This window comes from Phyllostomus discolor, chromosome 13, assembly GCF_004126475.2.
Source record: "Phyllostomus discolor isolate MPI-MPIP mPhyDis1 chromosome 13, mPhyDis1.pri.v3, whole genome shotgun sequence".
In the NCBI taxonomy this organism is placed as follows: Eukaryota; Metazoa; Chordata; class Mammalia; order Chiroptera; family Phyllostomidae; genus Phyllostomus; species Phyllostomus discolor.
In genome coordinates, this window is record NC_040915.2 from 63196933 (window position 1) to 63216188 (window position 19256).

Here is a 19256-nt window from a genome sequence, read left to right on the forward strand (position 1 = left end):
ATTGTGTTTGGCAATATGCCCTCTCCTGAGTGTGTTGTCGTATAATTTTGCAAAATGTTATCACCGGGGAAACTGTATGAAGGGTACAAAGTATCTCTATATATTATTTCTTACAACTGCATGTGCATCTGAAATGATCTCAAAATAGCTTTAAAAATCTTCATCAGCAAAATTTTGTGGATTACATATTACACAATATATTCTTGAAAAGTACATTTTCTTATGAACATATTTCACTTATGAATGAGAACATATGTATGAAGGGTTCTTAGAAGTCTATCTTCTCATGCCCCTCAACCTCCTGCTATTCTATTCTGTCAGTGCAGGTATGGTGGCAGGTTGACAATTTAATGTACACTACGGCTTCACATCCCTTTGCTAAAGTTGTATGACTGACATTAGTAAAATAGTTGAATTAGCTTCAAGACCCTTCAAAATTAACATTTTAAGCCAAGTTGATTATGCCTAATGATGAATAAGGATATGGTAGTAACTGGTGATGATATTGATGGTAATGACTGAGGTGGTTTTGGTGGTGGTGGTGGTGGTGGTGGTGGTGGTGATGATGATGATGATGGTGATGGTGAGAGTGATGATGCTGAGGGCGATGATCAGGATGACTGGGTTGTTGTTCGTGAGTTATTTGCATGCTAGCATTAGATTCTAATTTTTCCAACCTGCATGGTGACTGTCTCAGTAAAAGGAAAATTACCATACCTGGGAGACAGAACTTGATTCAGAGCAGAGGTGTAAACCAACACTTTAATTGCCCCTGTTGTAAGGGCTCCAGTCTCTGCAGTGACTTCATCCCACGAGAGCTTCTGCCCATGTACATATAAAAAGACACCCAGGTCTCCCGAGCTCAGTGACCTCCCCTTTTTTATGGCCGTGATAGCCCCTTTGAGTAAATGTAGAACTAGAAATAAACCTGTATGTCCTCTCATTTTCTGATATTTACTTCCTGATTGTTGAAACCAAGGACATCCTCTAAAACTTCCAGAGACTGTCCATTTTGCCTCAGCACAGGTACTTACAGATTTAAAGCAATTTTACGAAAACAGTATTTCTTTCACGAACTCCCGCTTTTAATGCAGGATGTTTCCGACCTATGTTCACCTTCATCTCTAAGTGTTTTTTTCTTTGTGTGTTGTGTTCTCAACAGTAGTCACGAGCCTCTGATAATGGTCTGGTGAAACCGGAGGTAATAGTTTATATCCAGTGTGGGGGGTCATGTCTCCCTATTTGTGTCATTAGATGACCGTGGGAGTGAAAATTAAATCAATGCTATCTACGATTTTCCCATTTGCACTGTGCTGGGTGAATGGTATCGACTCTGCACTGCTTTCTAAACAACTCTGAATTCTGGTAATGGTATATTCAGGTGGATTTTCTGTCTTTCTGATTGTCTTTAGAGGTGGAAATTAGGTAGGAGGGGATATGTGAGAATTTTTAATCTACTGTTATCTAGAGGAAATTTGTTTTCTCCTTTGTAATAAATGGAGATAATAGTCAAATAATCCTAGCTATCTCTGGTAGTAGTTATTATGAAGTTAAATACCTCTTAAATACCCCACTGCTGATAAGATAACAAATAAAGGTCAGGATGCAATGCAGATTTTCTTCTCTTTAGCCACATCCTAAGGATTTAAAGACTCTTTTTTTAAAATATATTTTATTGATTATGCTATTACAGTTGTCCCATTTCCCCCTTCACTCCCCTCCACCCTGTACCCCCTCTCCCACCCACGTTCCCCCCCTTTCGTTCATGTCCATGTGTCATACTTGTGAGTTCTTTAGCTTCTACATTTCCCATACTATTCTTGCCCTCCACCTATCTATTTTCAACCTACATTCTATGCTACATATTCTCTATACCTTTTCCCCCTCTCTCCTCCTCCCACCCCCCTACTGCTAGCCCTCCATGTGCCCTCCTCCATTTCTGTGGTTCTGTTCCTGTTCTAGTTGTTTACTTAGTTTCTTTTGGTTTTGCTTTAGGTGTGGTTGTTAATAATTGTGAGTTTGCTGTCCTTTTACTATACATGTCTTTTCTTTATCTTCTTTTCTTAGATAAGTCCCTTTAGCATTTCATAAAATAAGGGCTTGGTGATGATGAACTCCTTTAATTTGACCTTATCTGAAAAGCACTTTATCTTCCCTTCCATTCTAAATGAGAGCTTTGCTGGATAGAGCAATCTGGGTTGTAGGTCCTTGTCTTTCATGACTTGGAATATTTCTTTCCAGCCCCTTCTTGCCTGTAAGGTCTCTTTGGAGAAATCAGCTGACAGTCTGATGGGAACTCCTTTGTAGGTGACTGTCCCCTTATCTCTTGCTGCTTCTAGGATTCTCTCCTTCGTTTTCACCTTGGCTAATGTAATTATGATGTGCCTTGGTGTGTTTCTTCTTGGGTCTAACTTCTTTGGGGCTCTCTGAGCTTCTTGGATTTCTCGGAAGACTGTTCCCTTTGCCAGTTTGGGGAAGTTCTCCTTTATTATTTGTTCAAATAACTTTTCCACTTGTTGCTCCTCCCCTTCTGGTACCCCTCTAATTCGGACGTTGGAACGTTTAAAGGTGTCCTTGATGCTCTTAAGCTTTTCTTCGATTTTTTGAATTCTTATTTCATCATGCTTTCTTGCTTGGTTGATTCTATCTTCCTTCTGGTCCACTGTATTGTTTTGAGACTCAGATTCCTTCCTTTCACTATTGGCTCTCCTCTGCGTATCTTCCTGCATCTCTTTTATGGTAACCTGCATCCTTTCATCTAAATTGCACCTAAAGTCAACCAATTCCGTGAGCTTTCTGATCACCAGTGTTTTGAACTGTGCATCTGATAGATTGGCTATTTCTTGGTCGCTCAAAAGGATGAGTCCTGGGGGACTGATCTGTTCTGCTGGAAACACGTCTTATGTCTTTCCCTGTCTCTCCTATTATTTTTTTTTTTCGGTCTGGTCGCTCTTGTTATGGTAGGGGGCAGAGCCTTAGGTGTTCACCAGGGCTGGGCACCCCAGTCGCTAGATTGTGATGTTATATGTGGGGGTGGGGGGGGAGTGGAGACGGGAGGGAACAATGGCAACAGTTCCGTTCTCCTGGGCTCAGACACTTCCCTGGGCTCCTGAGCTGCGAGCTCTGCCCTGGTCCACAGTTGCTGCCTCACTGGGTTCCCCAGCCGCAGCTTGTGTACTCAGGGACCACCGCTGCGTTCTTACGCCCCAGATGGCTGTCGCGTCGATTTTGCGCCAAATTTCCCCCGACCTCCGTGTGCCGCTGACCCGGGCCAGCCCCGCGCCCGCCTGGCTCGTCGTCCCCTACCAGTCTGGATGTACGGGTCTACTTCAACTTCTTGGCTATCCAACTTCCATTCAGATAAATCCTCTGACAGTTCTGAGTGATATTATGTCTGTAAATTATTGTTGTTCTATTCTTGGTTGTGTGAGGAGGTACGGTGCGTCCACTTATTCCTCCATCTTGCCGGAAGTCCTCAGGATTTAAAGACTCTTACAGCTAAGTAAATGCAAAACAGTTAGTGCAGAAGTTACTATTATAGGACCCAAATGAGACAAAGGGTTTTAAATTGCTATATTAAAAAACAGGTTAAGATGTTTTAAAGCTATTTATACACTTACACATGTGTAAATACATCCACTCATTGAAAAATGTAGAAGGCAGTCATCGCCAGCGTTGATCTCCACGGAGCAGAAAATGGTATTTTATTTTTGCTTATTTGTATTTCTTTTCCTCCTTCTTTTAACTTCTTATTTTTTTACTTTTCTATTTTCATACCTATTTTGTTTTCTTTCCTATTTATTTATTTATTCATTTAATTTTCCTTATTTGTATTTCACATTTTCTACAGTGCAGATATACTACCTTGTTAATTTTCTTCAATGTACCTAAAATTGCCAATAAACTCTTCCTTCTACCTCTGAAAATTCAATAATTTTAGTGAATGATAACAGATTTCTACGCAAAGAGAAGCTACAGCAAAACAGCAGAGCTTAAGAGGAACAAAACGCACTGGTAGGCAGAGGTTCCTGGTTTGGGGCCCAGTTCTGCCTCTTGCTCACTGCATGGTAGGATAACGAGGTGTTTAACTTTAGAGCTTCAGTTTCCTAGAGAATGGAAGATAATGGAGATTACCCTTATCTCCTACTCCGTGCACAACCTAAGACATCAGGTGGAAAGCACGCTGAACAGCATTTCTTAGCGCTGGAGGTGTGCAGGTATGTAAGGCTGCGCACATGGGCCGAGGGGAGAAGCCAAGGACCAAGGGAGCAGTCTGAGTCCCAAGTCCCAGTAATTTTGAGTCTGGTGCTTCAGTTTTCTCAACATGAAAAAGGGAATAAAACTCCTACTCTAAACATGTTTCTCCTCATACCCAAAACTTGTAGCAGGGGTTAATAACATGGACCTTTGAAGAGCACTGTCAAAAAGTTAGTAATTACATAAGGAAGCATGAAAATGCTGAGGGTTTATGGTTTTTACCTTAGGAAATTCGTCTCAGAGACAGTTTTACCTTAGGAAAACTGTCTCAGAGACAGTTTGTCTACAGGTATCATATCCAGCAACGAAGATCTGTGTATCCTAGGTTCCTATCTATAATTTGAGTACCATGCCAGTAGGTGGATAATGGGGCCACGGTTTACTCAATATTATGGTCTGAAAATAATGATGATGATAATAAGAGTAATAATAATAATAATAATGGCTGTTGGGCACTTAATCTGGAGTATATTATGTGCCTGGGACCAGGCTGCAACACAGATCAGTGAAATCAACCACTGTTGGTAGAACTCACACATCGTTCCTTACTTTGAAAGGCTCCAGGTAGTTACAACATACAGTCAATGTTGAGAACCACTGTCTCATGGCCTTAAGTTCAGTGAAAAACAAAGAAACGATTCTAACAACCTAATGACAACTCACATTTTTATAGCAGCTGAGTGCTTGAAAAAATTTTCTGAGTGATCATTGACCAATATTAGTTTTACAACTACTTTGGAATTGATATCGATAATGTCTTCATCTTGCAGATACAAAAATCAATTTGTACTCAGTGTCACAGATTTAACTACTGTATCATCCTGACACTGCATCAATTTGAGATGGGCATTCATATATTCATATGCAGTAAATATTTAGGGATTGCATAGATTACAGCTAAATTTCATTTGTTAAGCAAAGTATATCTCCAGCTATAAAATATGAAATATAATGCTTATTACCTACAGGGAAGAGGGTCTCAATCTTTAGCATGCATTGGCATTGCCTGGAAAGGATGGTGAGCCTAGACTGAGGTGCCCCATCCCCAGAGTTTCCGACTTGGTAGGTCTGGGGTGAGGCCTGAGAGTTTGCCTCTCTAATGTACAGGTGCAGCTGGTCTGGGGACTACACCTTAAGAAATGCTCTAGGATATTTGAGAAACATGCAAGTGTTAAAAGACCCAGATCTCGGCCCTGTTTCCCTCCCATCTTCTTGAACTTTGAACACCCAGGATCCAGTCTTTCTCTCAGAGACAGCAGAAGGAGAGAAGGATGCATCTTGAAAGAACCCAGAATCATTCAGCTGGTTCCAAATGCGCAAAACCAGCTTCACCAAGCAGTCCCAGATGCATCCTCTCATGGAGTTCTCTCTTCCCCTCACAGGGCTCCCAAATGAGGGAGAATGGCTGCAGAAAATCACTCTACAGTGGTGGAGTTCATTCTCGGGGGATTAACAAAGCGACCAGAGCTCCAGCTCCCCCTCTTTCTCCTCTTCCTTGGGATCTACTCCGTCACCATGATAGGGAACCTGGGCATGATGACATTAATTGGTCTGAATGCTCAGCTTCACACCCCCATGTACTTCTTCCTCAGCAATCTGTCATTCGTGGATCTCTGCTACTCTTCTGTCATTACCCCTAAAATGCTGGTGAACTTCTTGTCAGAAAAAAACATCATCTCCTATGCAGGGTGCATGTCACAGCTCTACTTCTTCCTTGTGTTTGTCATTGCTGAGTGTTACATGCTGACAGTGATGGCCTATGACCGCTATGTTGCCATCTGCAGGCCTTTGCGTTACAACATTATCATGTCTCATCACGTCTGCTCCCTGCTGGTGGCTGTGGTTTATGTCATAGGGCTTGTTGACTCAACAATAGAGACTGGCCTCATGATACAACTGCCCTATTGTAAGGTCCTCATCAGTCATTACTTCTGTGACATCCTCCCCCTCATGAAGCTCTCCTGCTCCAGCACCTATGATGTTGAGGTGACAGTCTTCTTTTTGGCTGGATTCAACATCATAGTCACCTGCTTAACAGTCCTTGTTTCCTATGCCTTCATCTTCTCCAGCATCCTCCGCATCAGCACTGCAGAAGGAAGGTCCAAAGCCTTTAGCACCTGCAGCTCCCACCTTGTGGCTGTGGGGATGTTCTATGGATCCACTGCATTCATGTACTTAAAACCCTCCACAGCCAGTTCCCTGGCCCAGGAGAACGTGGCCTCTGTGTTCTACACCACAGTGATCCCCATGCTGAACCCCCTAATCTACAGTTTGAGGAACAAGAAAGTAAAGGCTGCCATCCAGAAAACACTGAGGAGAAAAATGTTTTGATGCCAAAGCTATCATTCTTCCTTATTTTGAAAAGTAATTGTTATAAATACCCACAGGAAGCCCTCTGAATGCCCAACCAACAATGGGGAACAAGCACTTTTCTGCAAGGTTGGGCAAAAACCGCCTTTGCTTCTTCCCTCTTCCTTCCTCCCATCTCACTACTCTCATTGCTTTTTGAATCCAGCTGATTTCAAGGTCACATTTCCTTTTATTTGGGGTCCATTTTCTCTATCCTGAGCCTTTTGCATTGAGTTTTGAGAGTCATCATTGTTTTGTTATCTTTAGATAGAAAATATTACTCAACCGAATTCCCTCTCTCTCTCTCTCTCTTGCATTTAGGAGTACACAAAGCAAAGAGAGGTGAATTTGAAAACCACCAAGACCTAATACACAGCTCATTTCTCAACTCAACTCTTACTCTCCTTTCTAGTTATTCCTGCACAAGAATTTCTACCTGGTCTCTTTATGTAATTTTCTTAGTGATAATAATACTAGCTGTTAGCATGGTTTTTGTTGCTTATTCTGAGTCTACAACTCTTCTCGATGCTTTATATGTATTATTTTCATTGTACTTCACAATAGTGAGGTATTTTTGTTATCCCACTTTGCAGATATGGAAACCTGGTTTAGTTACCTCTTTAAGGTCACATAGCTGGTAAACAAAGACACTGGGATTTACACCAAAGCCTAAGTGACTCTAGAACCCACGCTACTGGCTCTCAATCATTATCCCCTTTGCTATAGGTGAACACTCCCTTTGAATATCCAATGAAGTCTGCCTACTTATGTTCTTCTAATTTCAAATGCCTCCTGAAAATACAAGGTCTGGAAAAAATTCCAACCATTGTTAATAAAATGAGAATGATTTGTGTGACATGGATGTAACCTGGCAGTCAAGGAGATTGGACTGGAATGCACATGTGTGAACAATGACAACTTCACTGTTCTAGTCAGTTGGGGCAGTAGATGCCATTGAGTGAGTATGAGTATGTAGTGTGTGGTCATCGTATTCAAAATGACTGAACAAGAAGATCAACAAATCTGCATCAAATTTTGCGTTAAGCTTAAACATTCTTCTGTGGATACTATTCCAATGATTCAAAAGGCCACAGCTACGGGTAACTGGTGATTGGCAGCTTCAACACAACACAACATATTCACTCATTCGTCACATTGTGCAGAGTTTTTTGGAGAAACATCAAATCAGCTAAATGACTCAGCCCCTCTACAGCCCAGATTTGGAGCCTTGCAACTTCTGTCATTTCCCAAATCTAAAATCTCCTTTGAAAGGGAAGAGATTGCAGGCCATTGATGAGATTCAGGAGAATATCACAGGGCAGCTGATGGCGACTGGGAGAACTGTATGAAGTCCCAAGATGCCTACTTTGAAGGGGACTAAATTATCATTGTCCTATGTACAATGTTTCTTGTATCTTCTTCAATAAATGTCTCTTTTTTGTATTACATGGCTGGATACATTCTGGAAAGACCTCCTATTTTCTCAGACTCCCCTCTTTTACCATCTGCCCTATCCTCTCCCATTCATGAGAAACTTCTTCAAGATGACCAAGGAAAGCTTACACTAGAGTGACCAACTCAATCTGCTTTTAGAACTGAAAGTCCCACCACATCCTGGGAAACCCTCCATCCCAAACAAACCCGGCTGCTTGTTCATCCTACATTACACATGCTGCAGAATCTCTGGCCATGCTTAAGTAACTGATAGATCTACTGCCAAGCTCACTCAGCAGATCCAGTGGCCATGGGACAAACTTTGTACCCTTCTTTATAGCGACATCAAGGATGCTTGTTTTAAACTTAGCAGCCTGATATAGTGTGAAGCATTTGTGGACATCCTCTTGTCATTTCTAGCTATTTTTGGTGTAATATTGTATCAATCAGTGGTTATTATGAGAAAGAGGACTAGTTTTCTCAAGCAGAAAGAGATTGCATACAAGGAATAACTTGCTTACAGTTTTTTGAATGACTGAAGAAGGGGTGAGGGCCCCCCAAACTGACTGCACAATGGATATGACTCAGAGGTCAGGAAGCTCCTGCTGCCACTGTGACCCCTGCCACCATGAAAAAATGCCTGTCACACTCACAAAACTGGTAGTAAACAACTGCACCCCAGTTTGAGTGTCACATGGAAACTTGCTGGCAATGAAAATTTGGGGGCCCTGCTCCACACCTACAAAATTACCAGGTGGGGCCCTCCAATGATTCTGCTATGTACTGAAGTGTGAGAGCCACCTCACAGTCTTCCCACTCCTCCCATCTTCCCAGTCTCACACAAGTGCACGTACATACTGGAAACTGATTCACATCCAGGGCTCCAGCTACAAGGGAAATTGGGATATGTATTTTAGCTTTTTGACCTGACTACAAGGAGGGTAGAAGGGATATTGAGAGAGCTGTTACTGCCAAATGGCTATTCTGCCCTTTTTCCTGGCCTCCTTCCAGCAGGAACTGAGTCCTCTACCACTATAGGTCCCCTCTAATTCGGAGAAAATGTAAGAAAATATCTTTGTTATCTAAGGATGAGAAACCAAAAAGCCAAATAAATTGGTGAATATGATAACTTTCAAAATTCAGATTTTTGTTCAGTAAAGGACAGCAGAGACAGACTTAATAGAAATACAACAGAATGGAAGAAGACATCTCACTGGCACTTATTAGAAACTTCAATATCAACAAAAAATATAATGGGCACGCTATGTAAAACAATTTACAGAATAGAAACTTTGAAGTGCCACTCAGTATATGAGGACATGCTCAAACCTATTGCTATCAGAGAAGTACAAAATAAAACAAGATCTATTTTTACACTCACCATGGGATAAACAAACAGGTAAAGTGTAGTGGAGACTTTGCAGCAGTTGGAAGCAAAGGATTAGCCACAGGCAACATAGCTTAGAGCCTTAGAGCCATAGTGACATGTGAGAAAAGAAAGTTAATGAGATGTGAAACAATGTTATTCATGTATATTAAGTTACACATACACAAACCAGAAAAAAAGCATATTTAGAAAAACATAACTAATAAAATACTCATTAGGCAGGTTAGAATCGTTACCCAGAGAGCTCAGATGCATGGAAGTAGGGAGGGAGAAAAAGAGAAACAGAATCAAAAACTGCTTTTCCTAGATCCACCCCAAGGTGCATACGATGCACTGTGAGAGATGCCCAAGATGAAAGCGTGTATACACACGACTCCACTTCCATAGGGTGCGATGAGACACAATCCATCTGTGCTGTTAGACGTCAGGATAATATACCCCTTTGGGGATGATAGTTATGAGAAAAGAGCACAGAGAGAGCTTCTGGGCTGTTAGTAACATTCTGTTTCCTGATCAGATGAAAGCTGATTGAACTGTCCACTTATGTTTCTATGAATGTATGTGTTTTATACTTCACTCAGTAAAAATGTAAACTATTTTTTAAAATCGAAAGAAAATACATGGATACAAACCAATAATAAACATTTGGCAAAAACACACATGATGAAAAGATACAGAAATGAGAGTGTGGAGAGGCTAAAGTGAAAGGAAATAAAGGATCCCTGCTCTCGTCCCCATGCTGGGTCACTCCAGTTAGTGTGTGCAGGGCTGCCGTGAATCAGAGCTGGCCCCTAGCCTGGCGATGGGAGAGAGACAGGCCCAGGCCAAACATTTCTAGGCCCAGGACAAACAGTTCAAATAGAGGCCCACATACTATTTATCTAAAAATTAAATGCTATAAATAAAGCTAGCAAACTGTTAAATAAAACGTGTTCTATCTGCCTACCTTGACATATTTAGGCACACACACACACCCTTTCATAATGATCAGGGATGCCAGGTTTAAATTTAGAATTCTCAGACTCCCAAGGTCCCTTCCCAACCCAGCAAAGTCCCCACATTGCAAGTAGCCTCATAATTGCATGTGTGGGCATCCCAGCACTTCTTAATTCCACCTGAACTCCCACAAGGAGCCATTCCTTAGTGACAGGGGTGCACACCAGTGACCAGATTTGCCCACGTGAGGATGCACCCAAGGAAAAGGCCTGCACAGGCCTTGGAAACATGCTGGTGCCTCCTGGTCATGGAATTACAGCACTCCAAGTGCCAGGAGTGGTATAGAGCAGACACATAGGCTCTGAATGTGTATATCCCTTTGGCCCCATGGACTCTTTGCCTTGTAGAAGGCCACAGCCAGAGGGGACCAGTGTGAAGGCCAAGGTCAGGGCCTCTCAGGGCAGATGGCCTATGCCCCAGTCCTTTCCCACAGATCCAACCCCACCAAATGGAAGTAACTTGACATTTGCCCTACACTTCACAGTTTACAAAATACCTTCACATATAATACTCTTAATCAATCCTCTCAATCTTGTAAGATTACAATACGATACCATTTGATAGATGAGAGCACTGAACCAAAGTAACTTCCTGAAGTCACACAATAAAAAAAAAAAAATGAGTGCTGCCAGGTCTCCAGTAAAAGACTTTTCTTTCCCAATGTCAAAGGTCATGTTCTTCCATTATTCAACACTGCCACCCATCCCTTAGTTTTCTAAAGAACAAATGGAGGCTTAAAATTATAACTATATGGAACTCATAAATATGAAGCAGGGAGGGGACTTTAACACCAAATACAGAGTCCTTTCTGAGAAAGAGCCTGAGCCCAAAGCAAATCTCATCACTAGTACAAACAATACTATGTAGGAGTAGCAGTCCTAGCTGAGTCTTGGGTTCCCCACCCCCACTTCAAACCACAAAATGAGGACCTTCAACACAACTAAGCAATCTCCACCCAAATTCTGCACCAATTACATGGGTGGGGGGAGGCCTAGCCACACAGCCCGCCTTCTCTCCACCACCCCACCAAAAATACTTTATTAATAAGAGGGCAGCATAAAGCCACGGGCCTCCATCTGCTCAAGGACAGTCCAGAGAGAGTAGCCTGGCACCAGCCCCGGCTGATACCCGACCCTCCTCTAGCAAGGACCCACTAAGCTATGCCTCCCTCTAATTACCAGGTGTCTGGCCCAGGGCCTGGCCAGTTATTTAGAGAACCAGTGCCTGCTTCTGGCACAGATGTCTATAAGGCTGGGGTTGCAGGCACTATCTGCTCAAAACCAGCTGCTTGAAGCTGTCATCTCCTCACACTACTATCCTGGGACCCCTCCTGCTGACTGCGCACCCCAAAACTCAGCAGCATCATGTCACTTGCACACACAGCTGCAGAGTACATGCTGTCAGATGCCCTGCTGCCTGACCGCAAGGGCCCTCGCCTCAAAGGACTGCACCTAGAACTACCCCTGGATCGCATGGTCAAGTTCATAGCCGTGGGCTTCCCCCTGTTGCTGATGTCCCTGGCATTTGCCCAGGAGTTCTCCTCCGGTAAGTGGCTTCCAAGACCCAGTGTATAGGAGACTCTACCTTGTTTTCTCTTTACATCATGGGTTCTGAAGCAAGGCAGCTCCCACATCATCTAGGTGTTATGACTGGCCTGGGCATTACCCAAAAGGCTAACTATGCATGAGTTTAGAGTACCAGCAAAGGCACCAACATTTTTTGAAAGTTATTTCCTAAATTTGAAAAAAAAAGATTTATTTTAAATTTCAGTATTCATGTATTTTATGTCATTGCAATAATTAAACTTTTGATTTTATATGGATGAAGGAGATTGGGGGCTCCATAATCTTTTCAGGACTCAGGACTTCTAAAGGTCTTGGTCATCCACACTTTTGATAAGCCTTGGAGCCTTCTTCCTACTCCCCACCTCCCAGATTACTGACTTAAGAAGATGTGTTAAGTGCCCAACAGAGCTTAGCACATCACAGGTGAGTAAGTCCACTCCTTCCTCTCCACACACTAACATTAACACACACGTATGTAGTGTCCTATGGGAAAGATTAACTCAGCAAATCTGCCCCCTCTATTAAAGAGAATTGGGATTTCTGGCTTTCTTTCCCAGCTGTGTGAGTAGCTTGCTACATTTCCCAAAGAAGTGTGCCAACTTCCCACCGCCTCTCCCTTTAGCCACAAAGGGGAGAAGAACTGGTTCCCATTTCTGCCTCTTTCTAAAGAATGATGGGAAAACCAAAAACGAGAGATTCTGCCTCCAAGCCCACTTTCCTTCTAGCACTATTTATCTACCTTTTTTCTTTAGGACCAGGAATCCAAGCAACTAATCCTCTAAATTTTAGAACCCAAAGGTGTCAGCTCTCTTACCATGAAATTGAAAGCCTTCTGGTGTCAAACTGCAAGACTGCAGGGAGCCTCTTCTCCTCCGACCCACACCCCTACCTCCGACCCTGTGACCCCATGCTGCCTGCCTGTCTTGGAGTCCAGGGGGAGCTCAGAGAGAAAAAAACTGGCAGGCATTACAGGGAAGTCAGTACATGGGCAGGCCTGAGTCAAAGAGCAGAGTGCTGTCCTGTCATGCCCGTCTGACGGTGACACGGGCTCACCAGACCCGGAAACTTGGGCATGGCAAGAAGAAGGTGCCTACCACGTATACAAATTGGCAGACCTGTGGGGTGGCTCCTAGAAAGCTTTTAGCTGAATGTCCCCTGGATTCCGAGGGCTTCCTCAAAGGTGTATTACTGTTCCAGGGTCTCCCATCAGCTGCTTCTCTCCCAGTAACTTCAGTGTTCGGCAGGCGGCCTATGTGGACAGTTCCTGTTGGGACTCACTGGTTCACCATGAACAGGGTGAGCCTGGGAGGTACAAGCTGAAATCCCTCTGGCCTCATAAGGTAAAGTGGGCTCGGGCTCAATCAGGCCAGCTTCATGGCTGAGTGGGGTGGGCCTGGACTACATCATTATACACATTTTCTCTCTTCTTCTTCACCACCCTTCCCCTTTCATGTGTCAACCATTGATGTTCACGTTTCAGGCATTCTTCGAATGCCTGGTGATCTGTGGTTTCTCACTGTTATCTGATTGGAGGTTTTGTGCTGATGGATAAAGCTTGCTGACCACCAGCCTTCAGTTTAAGGAGAGCCCTTGGGCCATTTCATCAGAAAAACCTCCAATGTCAGCATCTGTAATTCATTCTCTCAGGCTGGTCAGTTTTTACAAGGAGAATGACTCAATCCCTAATTTGTGTGGAGGGGGCAGGGTGGAGTGGATGTCAGGCTGAGCTGCCAACCCTGTGGGAACTCAGATGTGGTATCAGCATTCAGTATTCATTTAACTTCTGCCAGGTTCTCAGTGTGGTCCCCCTGCCCTCAATGGACCCAAGTGCAGAATCTCCCCGGTTTCATGTTTCTAAGGAGTAAACCATGGCCTTCTGCCAGGGGAGGGACGGGGCAGTCACTGCGTGCGTCCTGTTACAGAATCTGCAGGGCTGGATTTTCAATATTCCTGTGTTCAGCCCCCCTTTCAGAGGCACCTGGTGTCTCTAACTCCTGAGTCTTTCTGGTTCTGCGGTGCAAAAGAGCTTGCTTGCTCGCTCCTGCCTCAACTCCCCATCCACCCGCAGGCTGCTGTCCTTGGTCACGCAACTGCTTTTCAGTTTACAGCGTTTTGTTGTTCTTTTGTCCTCTCCTGTTTTCTTTGTCCTCACAGGATTATGTCATTTTGATCTCTTTACTGTTGTTCGGGAGCAGAAGTCATTTATACATCCAGTTCGCAATGTTTAGTCACAAGTCACTCGTAACATTTTGTTGTTACGACAGGTTTACCAGGTCTCAAAACACTGCAGTTCTCAGACACAGACAAAACCAGAAAATTAATGCGAAGAGGCCACGAAGTGTCTGTCACTGGAAGTGTTTGAGCAGGATCTGGAGGGCAACAGGTTCAGGACAGTACAGAGGGAATTCGTGTCAGAAAAGAGTTCAGTCTCTAGGGATGAAGAGTTTGTTTTCAAGAAATGTCATTTTTTAAACAGGCGTCAAAAGGTTCTAATTTTTTCATGTACCTTTCCCAACACGTTTCTCTTTAGTTCTGAAACTCTCTTACACACACATACACACACACACACACACACACACACCACGTCCCTCTATCTAGATGCAACCAAATATGCGCCCTCCCTCTTATTCTTCAAAGTCTCCCCCCAGATCAAAGTGCCCTCCCTGGTTCAGAGAAGCTGTAGCCAAGCATCATAAGGGAATACGCTCCAAAATCAGCCTGCTGGGTCCCAATTCCCATTTGCTTACCTTCTAGATGTGAAACTTGTACAAGTTACTTAATATTTTCCCATTTCAGTTTCTTTGTGAGACAGAGACACTAATAGTACCTACCTGATAGCACCTCTGTGGAAATGAAGTGAAAATATGCGTGTTAAGCACCTAACACAAATGTGGCTTTAAAAGCCTTTATAGGTAGTTTTTACTGTGGGCAGGGTAGGGTCCCAACCTGGTAGGTATGATAAGCATGTCGAGGAAGCGAGGAAAAGTCCCTTATCTCAGGTAGCTCAAGGGAGGGGGCAGAAAAGGAAATGGGATTTGATCTCTTCTCTGGAGAGTCTAAATGCAAATCAGCAATGTTGGGGCCTTTCGCTGGACTTAGCTAATGGGCTCTAGATGTTTGGTGATAAGAACCTGAAACAGTCAGAGAAAGAAAAGGGGAAGACTGAGAATAAAGACACCCTCTCCTGGGATGCCATGAGCATGTTGGCCTCGATTTCTGGTTAGCTGCCTGGGCTGACAAGCAGGGGGAACAGGGACCCTTCTAGCTCTCTCTACAAACCTTCCCCCTCCCCTACCACTCCATCCCCCATCTCTCTTACCTCCTTCTTTCCTTCCTTCCACTCTCCCTTCCATATTCCGTCTCTTGCCTCTCTGCCTCTTGCCTCTCTCCTTCCTGAGAACCTACACAGACCCCAGATCAGAAAAGCGGAGCTGGGGAGGGTAGAGATCCACCATCCCTTCTCTCCTGGGCCTCACTGTATTCAACCAGGTCAACAGAGAGCCTAACAGCCTGGGCATGCAACAGCTCTTCCCCCTTCTGAGGCAGAAGCCCCACAGTCAGAGCTCTCCCCACGAGGCCCCAACACCCTGGGCCTCCCTCCTCAGCTCACTCTCACCCCACAGGCCCTCCCCTACTCCCTGCTGGCCCTGGCCATGGTCATGTACCTGCCAGTTCTGCTGTGGCAGTATGCAGCTGTGCCGGCCCTCAGCTCAGACCTGCTATTCATCATCAGTGAACTGGACAAATCCTACAACCGCTCCATCCGCCTGGTGCAGCACATGCTGAAGATCCAGCAGAAGAGCTCGGATCCTGATGACTTCTGGGATGATCTGGAAAAGTGAGTTGTCTCTTCCACTCCTTTCTGAAGACTTGGTCAAACATCAACGTGATTTCCTTGCAGAGTAATGTTTCAACTATCCTTACCAGGGTGGTCCAACCTGCGGTTCACGGGCTGCATGCAGCCTAGGATGGCTGTGAATGCAGCCCAACGCAAAATTGTAAATTTACTTAAAACATTATGAGATTTTTTTTGTGATTGTGTCACACTGTATTTAATGTGTGGCCAAGACAACTCTTCTTCTTCCAGTGTCGCCAAGATGCCAAAAGGTTGGACTCCCTTGCATATCCACCTTCTCTGAGGTGCAAACTGACACACCCTCTCATTTATTTGCTATCACTGGAGTACAGGGAGAAGAGAAAGGGTTCTGCCTCTAGTTTACAGGTGAACACAGAGCCTCCAAGGGATTGGATGCTCCAAACTACCACTTTCATATGCCACTCCCCTGCTCAGGAACCTCCAGTTGCTCCCCTCACGCATACAGAAGAATATCCACGAACTTCCAAGTGTTTGTCCAAGGCCCTCTACACACACTGTCACCAACCACTTTCTCAAACTTCTAACTACCAGGTGACAGAAATTTCCCACTCTACCTAGCAAGTCTCCTTCTTTTCTCCTAACAAGTCAGTCAACCACCATTTATGAGTACCAGACACTGGTCTGGGTGCTTTAGAAATACATGTCTGTGTGTGCACGGGGAGCAGAGGTAGGGAGGAGACAAAGCTACACCGACCCATATGGGGCTTATTCTCTACTGAGAGAAAACAGACACGAATACTCATAACACATGTGTAAATTGTAGGATAGAAAATAAGTGGTTTGAAGGAAAAAAGTCAGGCAGGGTGAGGGTGGGGTGATCAGGAAAGCTGGACGTGGTGGAGTGGTGCGGTTTTAAATAGAACAGCCAGGGCGGGCCCCACCAACAGGACAGTCGGGCTAAGATCTGAAACCATATTCTGTCTCATGTTTGTGTACGTACTCCTGAACTCTATCTTTTGAAGGCCAACTCTGCAACAACGTTTTCTGTAAAGGTTTCTGAATACTCAGCCCATACTGTTATCCTCCCTCTCCTCATTTATAGCTACCACGGGTTGTACTCATCATTTTAACAAACCAAGCACTATTTTTACTTTATGTTTGTGTATCATAGCTGCCCCTTCCCCACAAGCCAGACTGTAAACATCTTCAGAACAGAGACTGGCTTATGTGTACCTGAATACCACAGCTCTCAACGAGTACTTGTTAGCACATTTATTTTTATGAAATAACTGGATTGACCTAAATGTCATACAGAATATACAGACCAGGAACCAGAATATGCTTATTTAGACTCCCCGTCCAGTGCTAATTTAACGAGCCTTACTGCTTGCTAAAAGGTTTCTTCTGCCTTGCTGGGCAGAAGTAAACCAGAGTGACAACTGATTGTTCATTGATCATTCACTGGGTTTACTGCACTGCACTCACTGCTTGGAGAACTAAGATATACTTACTTGCCTCCTTTTGGGGAGAGGGGTGGTTATGCTCAGAGAAGGCAGACTTTCAGGAGTTGAGAATGCCATGTTGGATAGGCAGATTCTGTGGCTTCCCCACATGGCTCCATTAGGATATGGTTCTAAATGGTCCCTCCTAACCTTGCCTCATTTCTTCCCCACCCAGGGCTCGGAAAGAACGATACTTTGAATTCCCCTTGCTTGAGCGGTACCTGGCATGTAAGCAGCGCTCACATTCACTAGTGGCTACCTACCTCCTGAGGAACTCCCTCTTGCTCCTCTTCACCTCGGCCACCTACCTGTACCTTGGCCACTTCCACCTGGATGTCTTCTTCCTAAAGGAATTCAGTTGTTCTGTCAAGACAGGGCTGCTAAGTAATGAGACCCACATCCCTGATCTCATCACATGCAGACTGACATCCCTGTCTGTTTTCCAGATTGTTAGTCTCTCCACTATAGCAGTATACACCCTGCTGGTTCCAGTGATAATCTACAACCTCACGCGGCTATGTCAGTGGGACAAGCGACTCCTATCCATCTATGAGATGCTCCCAGCATTTGACCTCCTCAGCAGAAAGATGCTGGGGTGCCCCATCAATGACCTCAATGTGATCCTTCTTTTCCTCCGAGCCAACATCTCCGAGCTCATCTCTTTTAGCTGGCTGAATGTTTTATGTGTGTTGAAGGACACAAGCACCCAGAAGCACAACATTGACACTGTGATCGATTTCATGACTGTACTAGCTGGCTTAGAACCTGCAAAACCTAAACACCTCACTCATCAGGTATCTGATGAAAACCCATAGTTAAGAAACGATGGGGTGGGAAATTTTATGGGTAAAAGTCTTTCTCCTTCCTCCCAAGCCTCACTCACTAACATTAAAAAAAAAAAATCCACTTTAAAATTGCTAAGCTTGGATTCAGCTGAATTATATATCCTGTACCGTGTTATCCCAAAGCTGAGAAGATATAATCAACACATGGAAACAAATTGGAAAGTTAAGGCTAAAGAGTCGAAGAACTAAAAAATTAGGTCTAGAGCATAATATGATAGGGAAAAAAACCTACAACTAAAATTAAATCTAGGCATTCTGCAAGGAAAGAAGGTTCTAAAGGCTATTTATGGAGGCAGGTTCTTCTTCCTATATCTAATACTCCATGGCCCTTCTAGGATACACACTCAGCTTACCCCAAAGAGCAAGTGGGTTAATCTGGTAAGAGAATAAAGATATGAAAGCCCTGAAAACCCTTTGGTGTGGCCTCAGATCCTAGGAACATGTCCACCTTGCTTTGTGGAAGACACCAACCTTGCCCAGGCCCTCTGCGGCCTGCAAAGTGGTCAGGAGATAATGATGGCAGGAACTTGCGATATGCTCTTGGGGCTTAAGGACAGTGTCGAACATGGTCAGGGCCATGCATCAGCTGTAGCTGGAGCCACACAGTGTGCAGATATACCTTTTCATCATTTAAATCAGGAACGCACTTAACCACGGGCTGGGGTGGTTACAGGATGTGGACCCCTTCACAACTCTTAGTGGGCCCATGTGTGCTTTTAATAGCCCAGGGGAGGCTATACGTCCACTTGCAGCCCATCACTGAAGAGCAACCACTTCAGTAAACTGCTGGTGATCCCCTTCTCTCCATCCTCTGACTCATCACCCATCTTATGTGCTAACTCCCATTCCTGTGTCTGTATTTAACGAAAACTTGATCCAACTCCAAAAGCCACGCTCACCCACAATACCAAATGTCTCCCAACTGGTATTTCTTTTTCTAGATGCATATTATACCCTTCTTCACACAGGTATGTAGAAAAATGATGTTGTTCCTGACAAATCTGGGTAAGTTTACCCTAAAACAAACAAAGGGGCTGATACATAAACATTCCTTAATGGCTTCCTATTGTCATTGGTAAAGGTCTGCCTCTTCAGACTGCTACA

At 44.1% G+C, this 19256-nt stretch overlaps 2 protein-coding genes across 2 annotated transcripts; both read left to right on the forward strand.

Moving 5' to 3' along the window:
• Positions 1 to 621: 621 nt before the first annotated feature.
• LOC114509948 (olfactory receptor 8A1) lies at positions 622 to 6806 on the forward strand. The gene is made up of 2 exons (XM_036014081.1): positions 622 to 1026; positions 5640 to 6806. Exon 2 carries the CDS (start codon positions 5659 to 5661, stop codon positions 6586 to 6588), a length of 930 nt encoding a protein of 309 aa, XP_035869974.1. The 5' UTR covers positions 622 to 1026; positions 5640 to 5658; the 3' UTR covers positions 6589 to 6806.
• A 4981-nt stretch (positions 6807 to 11787) lies between these two features.
• PANX3 (pannexin 3) lies at positions 11788 to 18196 on the forward strand. The gene is made up of 4 exons (XM_028528748.2): positions 11788 to 11968; positions 13186 to 13328; positions 15612 to 15826; positions 17483 to 18196. Exons 1-4 carry the CDS (start codon positions 11788 to 11790, stop codon positions 18120 to 18122), a joined length of 1179 nt encoding a protein of 392 aa, XP_028384549.1. The 3' UTR covers positions 18123 to 18196.
• The last annotated feature ends 1060 nt before the right edge of the window (positions 18197 to 19256 follow it).